Source organism: Clytia hemisphaerica, unplaced genomic scaffold (assembly GCF_902728285.1).
Source record: "Clytia hemisphaerica strain Z4C2 unplaced genomic scaffold, Clytia hemisphaerica genome assembly, whole genome shotgun sequence".
NCBI lineage: Eukaryota > Metazoa > Cnidaria > Hydrozoa > Leptothecata > Clytiidae > Clytia > Clytia hemisphaerica.
In genome coordinates this window covers 222,677-247,224 of record NW_027103240.1, presented here as the reverse complement: position 1 = coordinate 247,224, position 24,548 = coordinate 222,677, and the positions used below count along the sequence as shown (strand labels likewise).

Here is a 24,548-nt window from a genome sequence, read left to right as displayed (position 1 = left end):
TGAATTTTTTAACATAGAACTTTCGTCGTTTATTTTCTGATCAAGATAATGATGGTGAAATTTTTCGGATTATCTTTTAGATTGTTTTACTTCAAATTGTCAGCTGGTCATGGTTTCTGATAAAAGTATGCTTAAGTCAAATTAAGGGCTTTTCCAGAGAAAGAATTGTTTACCTCCTTTTTGAAGCCCAATTTCGTTCCAAGATAGTAATGTTTTAAAACTGGTAGAATTCCATAGGGCATAGGAAAATCAGGCAAAAATAACTGGAATAACCGCATGGGACATTATTAAAATCCTGTAAAAATTAAGAATTTGAGAAAAAAATTACGAAAAATATAATTTCATAACCTACGCACCTTTATCTACTCTATTTCCTTTTTAAAAGTCTCCAGTGAATAGGGACAACACAAAGGAGTTTTTCAAGCTCGCTATACCGTTTCATATTTCATATTTTTAGGGCTCAGTACCAACACCTCCAATGGATCCAACAATGAAACGAAATCCGCCATCACCAACAAGCGAAATCATGTCGAGCACTCCTCCACAACAATCGATTTCAATGACTTTCTCAATAGCGATCTATTCACATTACCTACAAAGAGCTCTACCATGGAGCGCCAACTTATGATGAAACGACTAGAGAAAATCGGCCGCGTTACTATCCAAGCGGCCAGTGCGCTAAACGCCGCCAAACTTACAAACCAATCAGAATTAGCAAATCAGCTCCTCGATCTAGGCCTCGGAAAGGAGAATGTTGAAAGCCTATTGGATGACTTTTATGACCGACTTAAAGATAACGAAGTCAAAGATGAGGTCATTAAAAGACTTGCTAGTATCGGTTCTGAGGCTTTATTGGAGAGCAAAAAGTTACGGAGTCAGGCTAAAGGTAGCATTTCAACTGACGGGTCGGAGGACGTATCAACAAACGAGAAGTTTCAAAATCAGGCTAAAATCTATATATCAAAGAACGGAAGAGAGGCTTCGCTGGACAACGAAAGATCTTCAAAATCTACGTCTGAGGATACTAGTTCAAAGATGTCGAGAGAGATTGATGAATATCGAAATTCGTCTGTAAATAATGAAGGAAAATCGAGCAGTCATTTTGAAATGGTAAATAAAACTATAATAGAAGAAAATCACCCTGGAGAAAACAAACAAAATGGTACCGTAACAACACACGAGTTAAACCAATCAAAATTTGACAAACAGAGTCACGTGGCACCATTGAACCAATCAGAAACAAGATTGAACGATAAAATAACAACAGACAACCAACCAATAGCTATTAATGATAATAACAATACTATACAAGATACGAAAAAGATCACCAATGCGACTCAAATGCTTCAAAAAGGAGAAATATTCCAAAACACAACAATCGATGACAAAAACCACACACTAGAAGTCCAGTCTAATAATACCGAAAACGCAAAGTTAGCCCAACTTCAAGCCGATCTAGCCTCGATCAATGTTAATATCCAGTCTAGTGATGATGACGAAGAAAACATACCAAATAAACATGATCTCGTGAATCATCAGAAGTTATCAAAGCTAGAGAACGACCTAAATGAAATCAATAATGCACTCCAGGCTAGTGGTCATCCACTACAGGCTAACAACCAAACTTCACAAACACTATCTAACATCACATCACACCAACATTTGACGAAACTCAAAACTCATTTAACAGAAAATGACTCGATCCTTAAAACTAACAACAAAGAAACCCAGGCTAATCGAAGACATGACATGGTACAAAAAAGCCATCTTAGCAGCTCACAGACACATCTTAGAAAATTCAACTTATCTAATATTAACAATGACCAATCTCGATACCAATCAGTAATGCAGAGAAGTCACCCGGCTTTAACACACAGAAGCCACAACCATACCTTGATTGAGGACAACAAGTACAAAATTGACAATTCCGTAAAAGAAAAGAAACTACAAAATCCTCTACAAAGTCAAAGACACAATTCAGGGTCACGTTCACCAGTTTCTAATAACAGTTACAGAGATGGCCAAAGGAAGACTGCACCACCAGTGATGTCGCATCCCACATCACCTACAGAAACATATTTAGAGCAACTCAAGAAAGCCAAACAAATGACACAACACAAAATAGAATACCATCGCGTCTCACTTTGTCAACATGGACGTCTCTTGAGTGGTATGGCTCTAAAGGGTGGACCTAGGGTGGGGAAGTTGCTCGGGCGTAAATATATCTTCCGCCCTTCGAGTTGCGTCAAACATTGTTGCTCGACACCTGGATGCAACGTTGCCATGGTTGCACGACGTATATGTCACCTGATAAGATGTGTTGATCGAAAGTTGTGCGAAGCGGTCCGCCGAGTGAATAAGCGGAGGAGAAGCCACGAGTATGGGTTAGCTTTCGTTTATAGAGGTTTGAAGGACACAGAAGATACAGCTTTCTTGTTAGACATGTTAAGAAAACATCCACAAAACTATGAACAAGTACCGACGAAAATTCATCGATCGTCAAAGCCGAAAACGACTTCGAAATACCGAGAACAATCGGTGACACGACAAACAAAAAAAACGAAAAGAGGGTCGCCTCATGTCAGAGCTAACACATCCCAAAAACATTCAAATGCAATCAATAAATCTGTATTGACAAAAAATACGCTTCGAAAAGACAGCATAAGCACGGGAAAATCTCCAGAGTCGAATGCAACTCCTTCAGACAATGTCAATGCGAAATCAACTAGATTTCTACCTGAAAAATTATCCTCTATTAAGACGGAAACCGAAGGAACGATGGGATCAAGTACAATTAAAAGACCGGTATCAGTAGTGGCAATTAACAAATTATCTGGTAACAACAGTACCAAGACCAACAACTCCAATTCAAAAGGAGTGATGCCTGAAGATTTCTTGGAGACCATCTATGATGATACCAACCACGTTTTCATTCGACAAAAAAGCCCAACAAAGAAATCAAAAAACAACCATAAAACAGTAAAGTACTATAACCTGGGACAAGACAATGATCATTTAGCAACTGTAGAGCTACGAAATGATCTAGCGTTACCCCAAGGTAGAAAAGAATCACAAAAAAGCTCACGTATCACTTCTAACCAACTAAAAACGAAGGAACACCCAAGTACAAAGATGAACAAACACGATCAAGAAATAGCTTCAAAAGAGGGCTATGAGCACGTTAAGCATTCGCAAAACACAATGAAAGGGCGAAGTGGAGGGAATCCTCAACAGCTAAAAGAAGAGTCAGATCAAATCTTGTCTGCAGAGGATGACCATGTGATCAAGGATGCTTCTGTACATGACAACGGACTGGAAGAAAGTAAAGAAGAAAAGGCTAAGAAAAATGAAAATAGAGACTTTTTTGAAAATGCGAATCTAGAAGGTCAATTTCGTTTGGAAAGTGAGAAATCAAACAGATTGGAAACTATGGATGATGGTCGGAACTCGATTCTTCATCTTTCACATGATATCAATGTGGTTCAATTATCAGGGATTGCTGAAGACCTTCTCAACGCTGTCAACCAATCAGATGTCTTCAAACATTACAATGATGGAAAGCTTTCAAAAGGTGAAGCCAGTGAACTGATATCAAGAGCAAAACAGATTCGAGATCTGATTAATACCATTCATAATTTGTATCAAGCTGCTTTAGACAAAGACCAATCAATGCCTTCGAAACATCAACCAACTCAACCATGGAGAAAGCATCAGAGAACCAATCAGAATGAAGACCAGTCAAAACCATCGAGGCATCAACAAACTCAATGGAAAAATATTGATCTAGACGAAGGATCATCAAAAAACTTGGACAAGCATCTAACACGATCGAGTATTAATGAACAAATGACATCTCAAGGAAGAAAACATTCAAAAACGTATACTTTTGGAAAACAAAATGTTGGTACATCACCAAAAGCTCTGGCAGACCAGGATATCGAGCTTCCAAACCTTCCAACACTGCATTCTCTCTCAGATGATGAAGAAAAGAGTATGGAAAGTTTAGTAGGTACTAATTCACCAGAAGATCCCATCCAACCAACCAACAAAAGCGAAAATGCTGAAGACCTCGAGAACGACCAGATGTTGAAAGACTCAAGTGATATCCAAAAAGCGAAGGATATATATAGACTTTTAAATCATATCAACCAACAGATTAACCCAAAAGAAAATGAAATATCCAGATTCTCTAAATCTTCAAAGGGGTCCAGTCACCACAAACAAAGTATCAAAGATTTACTTGAAGAGTACAGTCGTCTACTCAAAACTGAGGATCTGAAAAAACTGTTGACTCAAAATCGTCCAACAAACAAAAGAGAGCAACTGAATGGTCCAGCAAAATTGAACCAAAACGATGCCTTACAAAAGGCTAAAAAATTGTACAAGCTTTTAAGTCAAATCGGAGACGATCAAAATCACTTTCATCAAACATCATACAAACCATTACGAAAGCCTACGTCAATAAAAGCTCCTCGACAACCAATGAAAGCGCTTGATGGAGTGTCACGTGATCAAAACGAACCAATCAAAAGACACGACACTGACAGCCATCTTAGGCAACTTAAAAACCAGTTGTGGAAACATAAAGAGACATTGAGGAAACTTCTCACAGACGAGAATCATAATTCACAAGAAATAGAAAATCAACCCAAGTTGAAAGCACTACACAAGCTCCTGAAAGAACACAAAACGAAACTCAAAAACATTTTGGTAAAACAAGGGAAAATACTACCTGAGCGCAGCACAGCTCCTACGAAAGCTCGAGAAGCGGAGGGAGTCATTGATAAAAGCAAAACAGACGATGGCAAGAAAATACAACAATTGAAAAGCTTATTACATTTGCATCAACGAAAGTTGAATAAAATGTTGGAGAGAATTAAAGAAGACGCAAATGGAAACCATCCCAAAAATGTTAAGAAGGGAAATGACAACCAGGTAAGTTTACTCGAGAAGAAAATCGAAGCAGGAGAAGACGAGTTGAAGGTGAGGAGCGATGACTCTAAACAGGTGAAACAAGCAAGGGGAGAATTGTCACAAATGAAAACGGCGGAAAATTTCTTGGGTGCCCTATTAAACGCTCGAGATGGTTTGCAGAAGGAAAATAAGGATCACAAAAAGAAATCATCGAAGTTCAAGAACGAAAATTCGAAGAACAAACCCAGGCGCTTCCCACAGAAACACACAAGTCATACAAAAAACATTCAAAAACATTACGACACGCCGAACCAATTTCAACAAGCCCCGGGTCAATCCGAAGCTAGGGCTTACCATATTATCATGGGAAATTCATGGAGCGATTTACCAGCCAAGCAAGGTAACACAATAAAACCAACTAGCCAAAAAGCTCAAAATACCATTACACCATTACGATCAACCTACAAGAAATTGGCACAACAGAGTCGTAAATTACCAACTGTAGGCTCTCTTGGAACAACCCCAAGCATGAAAGAACATCTTCAAAAACCAATCGGGAAATCCGGCAATAAAATCAGCTCTGGAGTAAAACACATTTCACCAAAAAGAAGGCAGGAAAACAAACCGGTTAGAACGACAGCTTATCCGAAGCCATCTATCGGAGGATCTGATGTAGAAAAATCTCAAAAAGCCAACAATCTTGTTAATCAACTTGCTAACCTAACCAATGTCATTGAAGTCTTACAAGATAAATTACATCTGAGTAACGATGACATCATCAATAGCCAATCGGCGAAAAATCACGTCATTGGTAGCCAATCACTCCAAAGGGAAATCGTAAGTAACCAATCAAATCAAAAGAAAGCTGAAAAAGGCCAACCAGAGTCCTCCTACAAGCCTTACGATGGTCGACATATCTCTCCGAAAGAAGAAAAGGTGACTGGATTACCTGACAAACAAAACCAATTTATAGCACTCCATATTGATGACAATCCCACGCCCACATACAAAAGTCAAAGTACCCAATTGCCAGAGCAAGGTGATTTGGGTTCTGAACAAACAGAACAAACTGACAAGGCTTCAAGGCTAAATTCACTACCGGCAGCTCTTAGAGATGTGATCAACGAAATTGAGGAAAAGCAAGCTCCTAAGCTATTATCCAATGCGAAGGATCGAAAGTTCTTTGATGGACAGACCTCAGAAGTACCTTCAATGAGAGTGGAACCTACCGACAAAATTAGTTCTTCTTTGAAAGGAAACTATGATCCGACTCAAGAAAACAAAAATCTGCAACTTGTGCTTCCAGTATCTAAACAGCCAGATTTGAAAGAACCAAATGATCTTGGCAGTGATGATACGGAATACTCTGGTGCGATTCTTGGTGATCACGAGGAGAAAGGAGAATCTGAAGGCCTTGGCGAATCTAATGAAGAAATGAAACAGGATGGAAACTTGGTCGGTTTAAAGGTGAAAGGTATTGGAAATACAATTCAACCAAGTGAAAATAGCACTGTTGGCGAGAAAACACCTTCTATAAAGATGGTTAAAATCTCTGGCAATACAGATATAAAAGGTAACAAAATTGCCGAAGATAAGACTGGCGAAGTTGACAAAGAAAATTTGATACCAGGAGAAAATCAAAATGGAGATCTTGGTATCGAATTGGCTTCTGGTGACGAAGAGAATAACAAAGGGAATGAGTTGAATTATTCTGGGAATATCATTGGTGAAGACGATACTCCTGATCTCATCAACAGTGGTCAGAATGTGAAATCTAACGCTGGCAACATCGAGGAAAGCCAGGACCAAGACCAAAGGAATACACTCGAATACTCAGGGGATATCATTGTTGGTGAAGTTGATACTCCAAAGCTCAACAATAGCGGTCAGATGGTAGATTCCAATGCTGGAAGCCTTCAGGAAGGCCGCAGAGCAAAATCTAAACCTGGTAAAAGTGACGGAAATCTGGATAAGACAGAAGATCAAGACCAAGAGAATATACTGGAGTACTCTGGTGATATCATCGTTGGTAAAGTTCCAAAACCTTCCAAAACTACAGCAGTCCTTGGTTCTAGCTTTGGTAAAATCAAAACAAACCCTGATTTTCACAGTGAAAACCAAGACGATCAACTGATATTTTCTGGAGATGTCCTGGCAGATGACGATGAGAACCCATCGTCGGATTCTGCAAACAACACCATTAATGAAGCAGTAAAGGAAACTGCAAATAATAAACCTCATTTCCAACAAGAGAATCAAATGAAATTTTCAGGAGATGTTTTGGCAGATGGTGATGAGAGTGAAAAACTAGATTCTGAAGATAATACTATTGATAGAGCCACGAAACATGTTCAGACTCAACCTGATCTTCAAGGGAGCCAGATAGAAGTTTCAGGGGATGTTTTAGAAGATGGCGATGAGAGCAAAACATCCGATTCTGAAGAAAATACTGTTGCTGGAGTTACAAAACCTGATCAAATTCAACCTGATCTTCGAGTGAACCAGATGAAATCTTCAGGAGATGAAAACATAACACCAGATTCTACAGATAACAACAAGTCTGAAGTTACAGCACAGAGGCAAATAAATCCTGATCTACAAGAGAACCACATTGAATATTCTGGTGACATTGTTGGAGATGATGCATCTGAATCCAACAACAAAATCCTAAGTACAGAGAATCAGAGTTCTGGAGATTCAGATGTGAGTGATGTTATACCTACGTCAAAAATCAAACATCAGTCTTCAATTAAAACGACATCAGCAGGACAAAAACTCGAAGCACCAGTTCCTAAGCAATCACCAGCTAAGGAGAAGACACTAAAGAAAACCGATCATGTAACCCATAACGTTCCCTATGAGAGAATATTACAGACAGTGGCACCATATCAGATAATAGATTCTGAAGAAACTCAAACACCAAAACACAGATCTGAAACACCTTTGATTGTCATACAAGAACAGCCAAAAAATCCATCAATGGCTAATGTTTTCAACGATAATCCAAAGTCAAATCCGATTACATCAAACATTCCGGTTGAAAACATTGAAAATTCGGAAGATCAATTCAGACATCTTCCAAATCAAGATTCAATGTATCTTACTAATGCTGAAGTTGAACAGAAACCCGGTAAAGAGGTGAACAAGTATGGAATCGCAACGGAAAAAAAAGTGGTGTTTGTAGACTTCCCAAAAGCAAATGGCGTTCAAAAGAATACAAAGGGAGTAGAATCGAAAGATATTAATAGTTCCTACAAAAGTGTATCCGAAACCAACCAAGGAGAAAATTCTGATGTTGAAGGTTATAATATCAAAGGTCTTGGTAATCACTTGATGGAAAAACCGAAAGGATCGGAGCCAGGCGCTCTAGATTCAACCAACTCTGATGAAGATCAAGATGAAGATTACCTGGAAAACATGCTACAACAGTCGAACAAGATCTTACAACCTTTCACCAGGCGTGATTCTCTAAAGAACATCACCAATTCGATGTTTGAAGGCGCCTTGAAAAAAGTCTTGAAAACGGTTGAGAACCTCAATACAGTTGGTCATGGAGAGAAACATCAGAAGATTCGAAAGAAAGCTCTTGGGAATGTCTTAAATGCTGTTGAAGATCTGCAAAGAGTGTTACCAAAGAGAACTGACAGTATAAGGGAGTTAGATACTCACGATGAAGCATTTTTGCCAGACGAAACAAAACAAAGATTGAGGAAGATTTTAGAGGAGACAAGTGGTTTGGTCAAGACGTTCAATTCTTCTCTCGGTGAAGTTGGCGGTATAGTGAAAGGACAGAAGGTAGAAGAGGTCCCGAAGTCAAAGACTGGTTTAATAAGAAAATTAAAACCAGAGAATCTCCCTGATGAAGATACTGACAATGAGGAGGAAGAATACATTCAACCGTTAATGGCAACCAAAAAACATCAAGGATTAAATGTTGGAAACACTTTTAATTCGGTCCAAACACCTTCTACTCCAAATACAAGCCAGGTAATCATGAAAAGCCCCAAGCTTGAAGTCAAACCAAGCAAAAGACAACAAAGTTTTGAGGTTGGAGACACAATTGGTTCAGTTGAACCATCAAGAGTTGAACAAGTGCCAAAGAAAGGCGCTGGGTTGGATGTGACACCAAATACAAGAACAGCTATTGACAGGACAGAGGCGAATCAAAAAGCATATATCAAAGCCTTGGAACACATGAAGGACGAAAATCAACCGGGATTGAATCTCAACAAAATTAAGAATCTGCACCAATTATTAAACTTGAATGGTGAAAATTCAAATAACATCAAGGAATTAGATTCCATGGATACCCAACCATTCGACTATCATGTGAATCCAAACCTGACTCCAGAAGATGAACAGAGAAAGCAAAAGACTGGAAAAATAGAAAAATATCATCAATCTCAAAGTGTTTCCTCGTACCCATACGACTACTCAAGCCACTTTCTACCACAAGATACAACGTTCAAACTAAATCCTTCTGGTTATTCATCAGTTGGATTTGGCCAACATCCAGTCAGAAAAGCTCACTCGAATATAATACCTCAGTCAGATTCGGACGTAGACAAGTTACCAGGTCTGATCGGGAAACCATTCACCCATAATACATTTGGGAGTGAATATAACTACCAATCACCAAAGTTACCAGGAGAAAAGTCAAACACCAGATTCCAGAATTCAAACAACCTTGAAAAGTCATCTAAGTTGCAAAACAGAAGACACAATACCAGGTTTCGAAATTCCAAATCGGGAAAATTTTCAAAAAACGATAATGATGAACTTAACGATTTTGCTAGATTACATAACATGATTAACGACATCGGATTCACATCATCGGGGAAATCAGGTTATGGATTCACCCTGAAACCAAACTCAGTATATCATGACGTCACACCTTCAAAGCGTGTTTTCAAATCAAAAGAGAAGAACTGCCGTAGAGAATCATTCACTCTTAACCATCGATTCAAAGGTGGGTTATATGCAGGTGTTTTCACAACCATTTTATCAGAGCACAACATTGATGGATGTGTCACGAAGTGTTGTGCACTTAACAATTGCACGCATGCGCTGTTTTTCAAAGGATTCTGTTACACGGTGAATTGTGTAGATCCACTGAAATGCCAAACGGAGCCTCTATCCAAGGTTCTTGATGATGTCCCCATTATTGTAAAAATTAGGCATCTCAATGTATCCCGGGAAGGAAAGGTTGGTGCAATGTCAAAGCCTAAAGGTGTAATTGTACCGGGAGAATCTACAGTAGCCAATAGAGTTCTGCAGTCTGGAGATCCAGAAGTACCACCAACATTGGAGCAAAAAGACTCAAGAGAGGATCTAAAACACAATCCTAAAGATATCTTGGCGAGGCTTAAATCAGTTATCAAAGATATGATGACGGAGACTCAATCACCAACATCTAAAATGACAGAATCGTTGAAATCGAAAGACTTGATCACAAACAGATTCAAGGACGTTGACGCTGACAAGCGGAATCAATCCCAACGACCAATGGTTGAGCTAGTAGAGTTGTCACATGATCAAAAAGAACCAATCAGAACTGCTGTCGTAAAAACACCAGTTGATGAGCTTTCTGTAACAGTGAAAGGAAATGAAACAGAGGTTTCGTTTCCAAGAGAATCTATCAATTCGGCAGACAGTAAAAGTGGTAACAGGTTTGATCCAGAGACAAAGGAACCTCATGACCAGCAGATTGTAACAAGCTCTACTACGGAAAAACCAAAGCTTCATATAGCTGATATACCAGGTTTAGACGAAATAACGGAACAGAAAAATCCCGAAGATCAAATTCTTGAAGCATTACGTAATTTAAGAGAAGAAGGCCACAGTGTGGGTTTTATTACACCTGAGCACCGGTCTGCTCAAACTACTGCAACAACCGCACGGCCGTCTGAAGATTCACAAACGAACGTGAACCGTGATAACCAGGATAATCGCTACCGACAAATAGCACATGGCATTACTGACTGGATCAAAGAGCATGGTACTCCAATTGAAGAAGCTGTCCAAAGAATCAAAACAATAGGCAACAGACAGCCAATCAAATTTAAAGATTCAGAAAACGAGCCAATCAACGACCAGGAAATCCTTCATCAAATCTTTGAAGAGCCAATGAAAACACAGCCAGATGACGTCATGGATCAATTGTTAGAGCCCACCAATCAAGAGGAAGATAATCATATTGAACGAATTAAAACAAAGAAGGTACCAACCCAGCCAATCAGTGACATTGAGTCTAAAAAAGAACCAATGACAGACGTCAAAGACAAGAATCGACCAATGGCAGACACACAGTCAAAGAATCCACCAATGAAAAGCGAGGATACCAAGATTGAGCCAATAAAAATGAGCGATCATCCACAAAGAACTATTTCGTTTATGATGGAGAATAAAGACGACAAGAAAAAGACAAACCAGGCCCAAGAGAGAGCTATAAAACAGATTCAAACACCAAACAATACCAAAGATGAATCAAACCAACCTATATTCCATCAATCTAGCAATGCTCTGAAGATGCTTGAACCACCTAAACCTCATTCAAACACTAGAGTCTGTTTAGCTTCTGATCGAACCATTGGTAAGACTCTTAAAGGTGGTAGTGAGGCTGGTGTTTTCATAGATAAAGGTCCTGTTATGAGGTTCGAAGAATGTATTGAGTATTGTTGTCAGAATCGATCTTGTGATTTAGCCATGACCATCAATAATAAATGTTACAGTATCATCTGCTTTAACCAGTACACGTGTCAGTTGATAGAATCAGAAGCAAATAGCGAAGCTGTGACTTTCATTTCAGATGTACGTCAAGGACCCCCGATGGCCGATTCCGAAGACACTAGAGAGCCAGGAGGTCTTTATTCCGATGATAATGGATTGTCCAGATTCAGTGGCAATGGCAAAAAAGGGTTGGGTGCAACCGATTCCAGGGATACAGTATCCATTTGCCAGCACTCAGATGTCGAGTATGGTATGACTGTTAAGGGAGGATTCCATGCTGGTATTTATGTGCAGCACGGTTTAGTACCAGATCTAAACACATGCATCCAGTTTTGTTGTCGATCAAAAGCATGTGATGTTGCACTCGTTATCGGTGGATCTTGTTTCACATTGAAGTGTTTTAGTAAAGACCTATGCTCCATGGTGCCGGCTCAGAATACAGAAGACCTGAGACCAGAGCTTGTTTATTTGAATAGCAGGAAGCGGGTGCTTGATGAAAGTTTGGAGAAGAAACAAGATTTGTTATCAGGTTTAGAACCAAAGGAGAGCATTGTGAATGATTTAGCCTCACCAATTCATCGAGAGAATGGAACGAACATAAAATCAAAAGGTCGAAAAAATCTCAAAGATGATAAACCTACACCAAAGCAGCTCACAGATAATCAAAATAAATCTACTGAATTTCAATCAATGAAACTGATGGTGAAACCTGAACAGAATTCAACAGAACAAATCGTGGATAAAGAATCAAATAAAACAACCTTGAAGTCAATAGAGATCGATCAACCAGTGATGAAAGTTGATAAGAAAACTCAAAATAACACAAACAAATCAAATACAAGCGTGGTGAACAGTTCTTTAGAAATGTCAGAGGAAAGTCACAATGATCTGAAGGTTGAAAACTCAAAGACAGCTCCTAAACTGGATTTGAAAATTGGGAATACTTCAGCTGACCAAATGACCCAGTACGGCCTAGAAGGTCTAACGCCAGAACATATTTTGGAGCTTTTAAACAACAACAAAAAAAGTAACAAAGATTATTCAAATACTGCTAGCGGCTTACCGTTTAAAAATAACTTAACAATCAAAAACAGCAAACACGAGACAATGAACAAATCTTTTGGTCTTCCACTTCAAAACGATTTCCAAAAAGTGAAGAGTCACCAACAAGTTGCCAATCAAACTACAAATGACGGACCTGGACAGATGTCTCTGATAACGGCTTTCAAGAGCACTGACAATGATAATCTGAACTCTACCAATGAGCAGCATTACCAACATTCAACTTCACAATCACCAACGATAGCTAACGAGACCAGTGCTTCAATGAAGACGACGAATCCGATGAACACAAAGAGTGAAGTCAATGAAGATTCAATACCAACTTCGCAAACCATGCTTGGAAATTTGACAAGTGACAGCACTTTAACAACGAACAAGACCGAACCAACAGGATTGAATACGTCAAGTAAAGTACTGTCCAATCAGACATTAGCCAATAGTGAAACTAATAAAACAGAGTGTACACCTTACCAAATCTTCCAGAACCAGACTCTCCACGGTGGCTCATTTGCCGGTCGATTCGACCATCAAAGTGACGTCACCGATTTCGACTCATGTATCCAACGGTGCTGTCTCCATGACGACTGTGACGTAGCATTAATGATGGTGAACGAGCTGTGCTTTACGGTTGGATGTAAATCACGTGATCTTTGTGACGTAGAAGATCCTGTAAAAGATAAAGGCAAATATGCGATTAATTCCAAGATCGCATACATTAGGATTGCACTATTGGATGTCGGTATGTCATTATTATTGTCCTTTTTCCAAATACTCACGAGGGAAAACTTTTACGGTGGTGAGAATGCAAGATTTTTAGAAGAAATTCTTGATTCGTTTCATAGAATTTTATTCTGAATCGAGGATATAGAGGTTATAGGTAAATAATTGAAAACCATTTATGTTTTGTACTGAAGTCGAATCTCGTACGTTCACCTCTGAAAGTCTCATTCCATTACTCAGAAGGATAAAAAATAAAAAACCCCACCAGAATCAGAGACAACGTGTTAAGCCTCTTTTTTCGTTAAATGATTTCACTTTTAGATGATGGTAACAAGAGACGAGGAGACATCCCTGCCAAACGAAAGATTCACCATGACAACGAGTCACCAGAGCAGGTGAAATTGCCAGGAATCAAAGACAACCAAACTAAGAACCCAAAATCAATTCGTACCAACAATCCCATCAAAACACAATCTGAGGCAGGCTTTATAACCAAGAATGCCAACGAAGATAACAACACCTCTATTGAAACAGAGTCTGCTAATCCTGACTCAATGGCGAAGAATATTAGCAAGGATGTCATCAATTCTTCAATCAACACGCAGTCTGACTGGGGCTTTATCACAACAGCTTCTCCATTCTTAACTACGCTTTTTTATCCAAGAACCAGTAAAGGAAATGCAGATACTACGGCCAGTACTACAGAATCTCCAAAAACAACGATCAAAACGACACCATCATCGTTAAAACAAATCAACACGGACATGCTAGACGATTCTAATAAACCACTCAGTTTATCTAAATCGAATACATCAACCAATCACATCATAGATGACGTAGAGAAGAGCCAACCAAAAGCTGCAGATGAGAATTTGGGCTTCAAAATGGTACCGCGTCAGAACCAACTGATTTTCAATGGAATGAATGATTTCACGAAGCAAAACAAATCCTCTATGGCTCTCAACCTAGTGAAGGATTTTTATCCAACTAAAAAGATGCACCAGCTTCAAACAAAAACACAATCTCAGGAAGGTACAGAAAAATTGATAACAATCACTTCAAATCTGGTCCCAGTAAAGGTCACTCAAAGCAAAGAAATGCCAACTTTGAAACCTACATCAAAAACTGTGAAATTTAGTACATTAAGCAGTTCAGCCAAAAAGAATTTGACGGAGAAATTCAACTTGATAACAGAGAATGAGACAACAAAAGCATCATCACTGGATGGCCAATCAGAAAGTGAGAACAGAAGCCACGTGACTAAATCGACCAATGATTTACCTCTAGAAAAAATAAACAACACAATGAGCCAATTAAACAGCAGTATTATTGATCACGTGTTGATCTCCACCAATGATATTACAACAACGCCTGCTCCGTTTGAATTGGTCATTAATGTAAAGAACGATAAAGTGGATACAGGCAATAGCCAAAAGAAAGGAGGTGTGAAAATTTCATGGGTGACAGAAAGTCAAGATCCAAAAGAGAATGTTCTTCAGTTTGAATCATTGAGGAAAAAGGATAAGATTTCCAATACGGGAAAACCGACCTTCAATACAGAGAAACCAAGCCGTGAGAGACAAGACATCTTCAATGGGATGCAAACTGTTAAAAAATCAAGAGACAATGGCCCAGGTGGAGACAAAGATGCCAAGACCAATGACAAACCTTTTAACACCTTTGTTAGGAATTCAACTGAAAACCAACAGAACAATTTACCAGACGATAGAACCGATAGAACTGACATTAATGGGAATAAGAAGAGAGATTGGTATGCTTATCCAGCAACTCCCGGTCAGGGCACTATCACATTACAGGCTTTATCACCTTCAAGGAGACCCACTCCAAAAAAATCAAGGGATTTAGGTTCAAGGCTGTCAAAAAATGAAAAATCGACAAAGAAGGAAGCGAATATGGCTAGAGAATCGCCAAGAGATATTGACTTAAAAGTATCAAATGTGCCAAGAGAATCCCTAAGTAGCTTATCTAACATAGCCAGAGATATCTTGGATGGTCCTGAGATGAATCGATTGATGGAAGATGTTAAGTCTATCAAAAATTCAGATTCTCAAGATTTTAGACAGATTGAGAATCTGGTTACTAGGCTCCAGGGTTTGATGGAAAAAGAGACGCGCGGTCAAAAGCTGGTTGATAAACAGTTGGAAACAGTTGGTCAATTTATGGCGAAAGACCAAGACACTGAACGAAGTGTAAATGGGACTTTAACCAGAGCTTTGAAAAAGTTGAATGGTTTGATGGGGATTGTTCAGAAAATACAACGAGTACAGGAAAGTGACAATCTACAATCTAATGTTGGTGAGGATTTTAAAGAACTCCAAGGGAAACTGAATAAGGTAATGACCGTTCTGAAACAGAGGTTACCGGAAGGCGCTGATCAACCAGGAAATGGTTTTGATGGAAAAACGCTATCAAAACAAAGAGGAAGGATGGCTAAAAATTCAGAAAAAGGGAACATCATGGGGAAAGAAAATGAATCTGAAATTGAACTCCGATCAAAGAACAATCTATGCTTGAAAGATGTTTCTATTTTGGAAAATCATCATCTAAACAATGGTTTACGAAGCGGGAAAGTTAAGTATCAAGGGCACGTAAAAAGTATCGAATCTTGTATCCAGAAGTGTTGCTTCACTACACAATGTACGTTAGCTTATCTCCGTGGAAACCATTGTTATATTGTAAGTTGCTATAGTTACAAAGAATGCCGACCAATTAGAAATAAACATGTCATGAAAAAATCTTCAGTTATAGCTTATATTGGTGATCGATGGGCTAAGATGAAAGAAAGTCCATCGCTAATCCATGATTTTAACAATGTGGGTGGGAAAAAAAGCAAAGGCGTTGGCAAAACTGGAGAGAATTTCATACCCCCTGAGGATCGGAACAAACAGCCAGAGCAAGAATATCACCAAAAGAACCATGACCAGGATTCAGACGAAAAATCTGCTTTTGAAGACAGAAACTTGATGAGTGATTCTGGTAAAGATAGCTCTGGTTTTGCTGATGAAGCATCTAATGCAGTCAACCATTCAGGGAACATTTCATGTCCTCAAGATACTGGCGTTTTATGGGACACCGTGTTGAAAAAGGGCTGGGGAGGAGGTTGGTTCAAAGGATTGAAGCATGTGAAGCATATCGACCAATGTCGAGAAGAATGTTGTAAATGGAACGAATGTAACATTGCTATGGTGCTGGTTCATTGTTATTTGTTTCGGTGCCGTGACTATGAATCTTGTCAAACTAAAGATGCTGAAGTCCATTATTTCAAACCACATTTGACAATCGTTCGACCAATGAATAAAGAAATGGTAACGGCCAACTCTAGTTTTACAGCTTCGGAACCGATCAAAAAGAACAAAGATAACAGTCAAGGACGAATCAATGGTTCTAAAACAAAAGTTTTGAAAAAATCGGAAGACAAGCGCTTTGGGAATGGCCAAGACCTCATTCAAAGTCTTAGAGATTTGGGTAACAACAAGAATGAAGAACAGAACTCAAGGTATCAAGCCTCTGAACCTTCAAAGGTTATCACGAATATACTATCGGAAACAACTAAAAACCTTGCATCAAATACATTAGCCAAAGACAAGAATACCTCAAAGGGAAAAAATGTCGAGGTGCGTTCAAATCATGTGACCAAAGATATCTCTTCCCAGCTCGGAGAAATGGAAACAAAGGAATCAGGTGATATTGAAACCCCACCCACGTCTAAACTTATGGAGAATATGGATCCCTTTTATCTCCATCATATTGTGAACAGCAGTGATCCACCTATTCAAGAAATGCAACATTCAATGCTGGACGGCTCGTCGCGCATACCAGAATTATCAATCGTGACTGATGACAATTCTTATGATTTATCTCCTGATAAAATCATGGACACGCTTGGCAACAATACAAAAATCGATGCGCCGAGTTCAACAACTATACAAGAAGACATTGACACGAAGAAGCTTGAAGATGAATATTTTCCCATTGATTTGAAGCATCCGAGACAACACACGGTTGGCAAGAAAACTGAAATTTCAGATCGACAATCTTTGAACGATACCCAGAATGCATTAGACGTCATACAGCTCATTGGCGACAACAATAAAAACACTGAAAACGCCAATAAGAGTCTGGCACGAGCCAAATTAAAAGCGCGCGAAAATGAGGTGAAAAAGACGAAAACGACTGCATCTCCGATTTTGATTTTTCTGGAGCCAACAAAAGATTCGACAGAAAGTTCTCAAAAAAGCGATACCAAAGACATGCATGGGTCTGAAACCCATGCAAAGAATAAAAACATCACATCTTCCTCGCCAGGATTAGACGAATTTGATGACTTTCTGAAATCACCAGCAGCTAAAGATATCAACCATGAATCTAGAAAGTCACAGAAAGATAAACACGATTCTAGCCTAGGAGACGTTAACCAGTTCTTGAAGCTTTCGTCGGAAACAGAATTTAAGGACAAAGACCATTTAAGAACAACTGAAAAATCGCCGTTAAAAGAAGGTTCTAAAGGTGAAAAGATCGAAGGAGCTGGACATACAAACAGTACAAAGAGAACTGAGAATCGTTCAAACAAGGATAATACTGATGACATCATTGCCGACGCTTTCAGCAGAATCTCCAACAGCGAAGATGAGAAGAGCACAAAACGTCAGATACAGACACTAAGTTCGAAACCAGAATGTCAACCTGGACAAACTGTGTTGGATGTCGTGTTGAAAACAGACGGTTGGTCAGATGAGGGCGTCGTTGAGAATCTGAAACAATGCGTCGAGGTCTGTTGCCAGAGAAGTCATTGCAATGTGGTGGTCCTCAAAAATAAGGTTCGATGCTTTACCAAATTATGTATGGATACTGTTAATTGTTCTTTGGTGCCTTTGACGAAAGGTGAACGCTCAGAGTTGGCTTTCATACCAAAAAATGAGAAAGATAGATTAGTGGTGAAGACCGTTTTGGATGATTATTGGAGTATGAATGGTTACTTGACTGCAGACGCTGGCAAAAGGTTTGATGCTGGTTACAGAGGAAATCGAAATTTTGGAGATATTGGTGATGTGAATCCAACCAAACCAATGTCACATAAAGTCAATGAGAACAAATCAAAAGAAAAGGAAAAGTCACGTGAGACAACAAAAAACCAATCACAAGGCGAGAATGAGTCACATGATGAAATTGGTAGTCAATCGCAAAGCAAAGAAGCTGAGATGAGTAAGACTCCAAGCAAGACAAACAAAAGTGAAGAGGAACTTAAAAACAAAAGTCAACAGAACCAGACAAACATGGACGATCTGAGTGATGCATTTTTTCAAATAAGCGATTCAAAACATCAAAATATTTCAAAAGAAAACAATCAAAAATCCGCCAAAACTTCAAAAACAGTTCTTGAAGGAAGCCCAACGAACGCTTTGAACGCTTTAGAAAACTCAACACTTCCTGAAGGAGATATCAAACAAGTCATGGACCAACTAAAATCCATCATCGGAAATCAAAACAAAGGAGTTGTTTCAAAAGATGTCCAAAAGCCAAAAGAAGATACTAAAGATTCTATTATCGATTTCTTAAAATCTTTGAATCAATCACAGTATGAATTAGTCAATAGATTTTACCCCATTTCTCGGATTAACACAAGTGAAGCTAAGGATACCAAAGACCTACAGAGTCCTCAAGTTTCGACGATATTACTTTCTCAAGTATTGACGACTTTATCTCCACAAGTTTTACCTCCGCCCACGTTATCTCCCCAAAGTCTTGGAAATCCGGATACAAAAGATCAAGATAAAACAGCTCTTTTACAGTCATTTTGGAAGTCTAAATCGGATAAAATGTCAACACCTGATGTTACCCCGATTCTGGTAATAGAGAAACCTGTTTCCCCGAATCCAGAAAATCGAAAAAACAGTACTAAAAGTGAACTTTCAAAGCAAGCATCTCAACTCGACCTTCTTGTCGACAAAATGGATCATTTCGTTGGGTCGGTAGCTAGTCTAATTCAAAGCTTGGATAGTAAGGTGTCAAATAAGCAACAAACCGATCTAAAAAAGAATGTTCTAGAAAAACTGAACAGTTGGAATATCAATGGCACTGTTGCAGCGATCCAAGAGAAAGCAGAAAGACTGGAATCTAAGGCTATGATCGATAAAGATGACGACATTCGTGACGATTTCTTGTTAAAAATGGTGGAAAAGATGCAAGAAATCAAGAAAAACGTCAGCGAGTTGAACCTTAAAGAAAAGTTAAACCAAGCACACAATATGACAGATCCTTACAGTGATATTGGAGGTTCTCCCATTGTCAAAAAGAATGAAATCAATGCGAATTCATTGAATCGAACAAATCCAGTTAATATGAAAATCCTGAGTACGTTAAATGACCTTCAAAACCAGTTCAAGACATTGACCAGCAAGCAGCTTGAACAACCAGAAATGATCACCAACTTTATAGAAGACACAAAAGATGATGACAACAAACTTCAACAGAAAGACAATCTCAAAACAGATAAAACATCAAAACAAGAGGTAGACAACACTTCCCTACAGTCTGTAGAACCACAACAAGACAACCCTACTCAACAATCCTCTACAACATCCAAGGATACTGCACATAACCAAAATCAACAATATAAGGAGACCCTCACAATTGACAATACATCACAACAAATTGATGACAACACTTTTCCACAACCTGAAGTACAACAACCAATATCTACCGCGACCAACGAAACCATTATTACTTTTCTACAACAAATTGACCAGACAACTCCACAACCACCTACAACACTTGACGACACACTTCAAGCAGATACAACAAACCCACAACAAAGTACTGTTTCAACACAACAACAAAAACTTGCAACAACACCAAAGTCATACCCAACCAACTCTACAACACCCCCGACAACACTCGCAACACAAACAACTCTCACGACAACACACCCGACAATATCTACAAAAACACATACAACCCCTGAAAGCGATCGAGACTCATTATCTCTCATTAGCGATATCACACCAATCAATTTATGCGCACACGGTCAAGTTATCAAAGGATACACTCTAAAAGCAGGTATTCAATCAGGTAATTTTACAGACCAAGGGAAAATAGATTCATTTGAAAAGTGTGTGGACAGGTGCTGCAGTATCAAATCATGCCACGCGGCATTTATGGTGGCTGATAATTGCTATTCAGTCCATTGTGCTAATTTGGAGAGCTGCAAAATCCGTAAAACCAAGACAAGTCACATTCCAACCATCTTAACTTTCAAAGGATCCTACATAAAAGAGCAAAGCTTAATTTTAAGACACGCGGGTAAAATGTCTGTTTACCCGAATTATAATCCGACAAAGAAAACGGAATACTATCCTTGGTCACCCATACCTAAAGATCAACAAGTGTTTCTTAAGGAGATCAACGATTTGTCGAATATTGCTAAAAAGGAAGAACCCAGAGGCGTAATGACCATTGATATTGTGACAGACAACAATGGAATAACCAATCACGTGATCAAATCTCAGCCAATCAGAGATGATGATTCCATTAAACAACCAATAGGAATCGAGGAGGAGTTTAAGAATTTCATGAGCGGGCAGCATGAAATCCCAAATATACACAAAGTACATTTGGTATCTACTGAGCACTCTCTGTGTCAGTTTAGCCCGGTTTCTTACAATGTTTCGCTTCGCCGAGGAAGGGACTCAGGCTATTTTACTGACCAGGGAGCTGTTCAAGATGCTGCCGCGTGTAGTGAAAAATGTTGCCAGCACCCGGAATGCGACGTCGCGTTTATGCTAAATAAAAACTGTTTCACGATCAAGTGCCATTCTGCACTAGACTGTATGCCAGTTCAAAAACCATTACCGTTCGCTACGCAAGTTATGCACAAGTTGTATAGAAAGAAAATACAGGCTAGTGTTTCATCTAAAAACATATCCTCTAGTCTAGATGATAAGACTACAAAACAGCTTGGAGATATGTTTAAGGATCTGAAAAACTTGATTGTGACAGGTAGAAATGGTGAAAAGACAAAAGTTTTAGAACCAAGTCAAGTCATCAAGACATCAAAACAAAACAAGACTGAGGCTCGACCATCAACCTCACCAACACCAAGATTGAGCCAAGATGTTACAATCGACATAATCAAGGACGATCCATCAACCACTGAAAACTCTGGAAAACCTGGTGAAAACAATGTCGTTGAGAAATCAGACTCTGGTGATTCAGGAAAACTTAATGGAAACTCTGGTGGTTCTGATGATACATCAAAATTAGATGGTGAGGACTTTCCACAAGCGCTGGATACGGGAACGACTTCAACAACAGTTGCTCCAATAATCACAACAACACCAAAGACAACTGCAAGGGTCGACATTGATGACACAAAGCCAAGGAAAACATCTAAACAAAAACATGGGAAAAGCTCAGGTATCAAGAACAAGGACCATAAGAAGAATCGTCATTCAATGACCAACGATAGAACTGGAGGTGCAATTGTTAGAGATAACGTCATTGGTGACGACACACCAAAAGCAGATGACGTCATCACAGCAAATGATGAGGGTGGTTTCGATACTGGTGGTGATCAGGCTCTTCATGATTTGAATAAAAGGTTACAAACTCTTGAAAATCAAAAAGCAAGAAATATAGAGAGCACTGGGAACGGCGGTGATGGAGATCTGGAACGAGAAGGTATAGATTTGGCGGGAAACTCACATGGCTTTCCTGCCGAGGAAAACGACGATTTTTATAATGATTACACTGAATTCGACCCTGATTGGTCAAGAAATCGTGGTAGAGATCCAAGGATTGGAGAGCTGGAAGAGAAACTCCAACGTTATAAAAACAATGAAAATGAAAGACGATTAGAAGGAATGTTGAAAAAGATCACGCGACAAATGGTGGAGAGTAGATCTAACGATAGGTTAGAGAGTGAACTGAATGACGTCAAATCCAAGATTGCAGATCAAGCAGTGATGAATGAAATCAAAGATTTAAAAAGACAAATGTTGAGAAATAAGTTGCGACCAACTCAAGCTCAAGGAAGTGACGTTAACAGTCAATTCATCGAAAGACTTGAAAATCTGGTCCAGAAACTTACGTCCCGAGATGAGAAGGTTGACGACCTTCGAGATAGCATTGCTGATATTAAAGAACAACTGAAGAGCAAAAATCAGGACCAGAATGAGGGAAATAAAGATAAACTGCAGACTAAAGAAGAGATGAAGAAATTGGAAAATGGGTTAAAAGATTTGAGCTCGAAAGTAAGTAAAGAACCTTCAAAGGATAATACAAAATCAGATGAATTTAAAACTGACATTCTTTCAACAATGGATAAAATGCAGACAAGCTTACGCAAGGAGATTGGTGACATCAAATCAAATATGGCAGACAAAGCTTCGGTAGAATTGGCAACCATTGAAGCATCAGCAAATCGAGAGAAAGCGGATGATGGTAAATGTAAGGTAGTAAACATTGAACACGATTCAATTTTGAAGAATGGACTGGAAGCTGGTACGTACACCGACATTGATTCATCTTCTGATGAAAATGGTTGCGCTGAAGCTTGTTGCCATAATGATAAATGTGACCTCGTTTTCATTACCAAAGGCAAATGTTTTGCAGTTGAATGTCATTCTAAGGAGAGCTGCGAAACACAAAAAGTCGAGGGTAATAAGTATGACACTAAAATCATCAGGTTCCGAAAACCTGCGAAGTCACTGAAAGACACCACAAATGAAGATTTAAAAGCTGTTTTACAACACCCAGTTAAAGCAACTGATTCGACAGCAAATTCAAAGTGTTTGGAAGCAACTTTCATTGAGGATACAACATTATCAGGGGGTTTGCCTCTCGGGAATTTTAAGCGTCACGGAGTAATGGATACTGATGATCAATGCATTGAAGTCTGTTGTCGCGAACATGGATGTGATTTAGCATTTATGATTCAAAGCTATTGTTACACTGTGACGTGTAAATCAGGTTATTGTGACACAGAAGAGTATCATGATAGTGTGTACAGGCCTCGAGTTGCGTTTGTACGGATAGGTGATTCCCAAAGACGATCGGAAATTCCTGGTGGTGATTCCTTGATTGAATTGCAGCGATTTTTGAAGAAAAAGAGCAGTGATGAAAAGAAGATCGGCGAAGATTTTGGGAAATCGACTAGTAAGGAGAATTTAGAGGATTTCAAGAAAGCAGTTAAAAATGAAATAGAGAAAACATTGAAAACGAACAACCAAAATCAAAGCCGAGAAGAAGAGGAGCTGAAGAGCCTGGAAGAACAATTGAAACAAATCAAAGAAAGTGGAAAGAGAGGCTTTGGTGATTCGAAATTCACTATGAAATCAAATGCTTCAATTGGTGTAGATTCAAAGTCGAGAATTCCTGAGAATTCAGGCCATTTCTATGATATTGGGACATCGAATACTCAAGAAAGAGGCAAATTGATTCCACTCAGATTCGACGATCTCGGATCCACAAACGAGCCAAAGCTTTCCAACCGAATGTTACACAATTCTGGTCGATTCAATGATCTCGGCTCCAGTGCAACACCAAAGTCTCTAATCCCTGGAAATAGAGTCTCTGGTGAATTTGGAGATCTAAGCGTTGAGAACAGCTCTCCCAACAAAGCGTTTGGAGAATTTAACGACATTAGTGCTTCGCATATCGGGACACCGGTTATTACGGAACAAGACCGGATGTACGGTTTACAAGAGGATGTTGAACAAGATACGATATCACCGGGTAGACAAAATTACAGAACTTTGGCCAAGACAAAGGCAATGTATGAGCAGGGTAACAAAAGACAAGACGTTGGAAAGATTGTTATGAATGGTGAAACTGGAAATCTCGGCGACGTCCAAACTACAGGTATGAGGTTTCTTGCTTTATTGTTATACGAACTCCTCCTTTTTATTGCACGCAACTTGTTTCGAACTTCATCTGACGTTATATGAACGTTAAAACAACTTTATTCTCAGTTAAAAAGTACATTTTTTAATTAAATACAAGGGCTATATTTTTTACGGTACTGAACAAAAGGTTTGAAATATCGTTGTAAATATTTTTGGTAGTAACTATTCACAAAAAGATCTAACCTTAGGCAGGTTACATTT

The 24,548-nt window shown here is 39.0% G+C and overlaps 2 protein-coding genes across 2 annotated transcripts in view; one reads left to right on the top strand and one right to left on the bottom strand.

The window, feature by feature from the left end:
* The window catches only part of LOC136802082 (prolyl 4-hydroxylase subunit alpha-1-like), a 136,378-nt gene that overhangs the window by 31,539 nt on the left and 80,291 nt on the right, over window positions 1-24,548 (bottom strand). The window lies entirely within an intron of this gene.
* LOC136802003 (uncharacterized) overlaps window positions 1-24,548 on the top strand; it is a 57,015-nt gene that overhangs the window by 2,616 nt on the left and 29,851 nt on the right. The window contains exons 4-5 of the mRNA XM_067058730.1: window positions 458-13,444; window positions 13,747-24,303. Coding sequence (XP_066914831.1) covers window positions 458-13,444; window positions 13,747-24,303 — 23,544 coding nt within the window. The remainder of the gene's footprint in view (window positions 1-457; window positions 13,445-13,746; window positions 24,304-24,548) is intronic.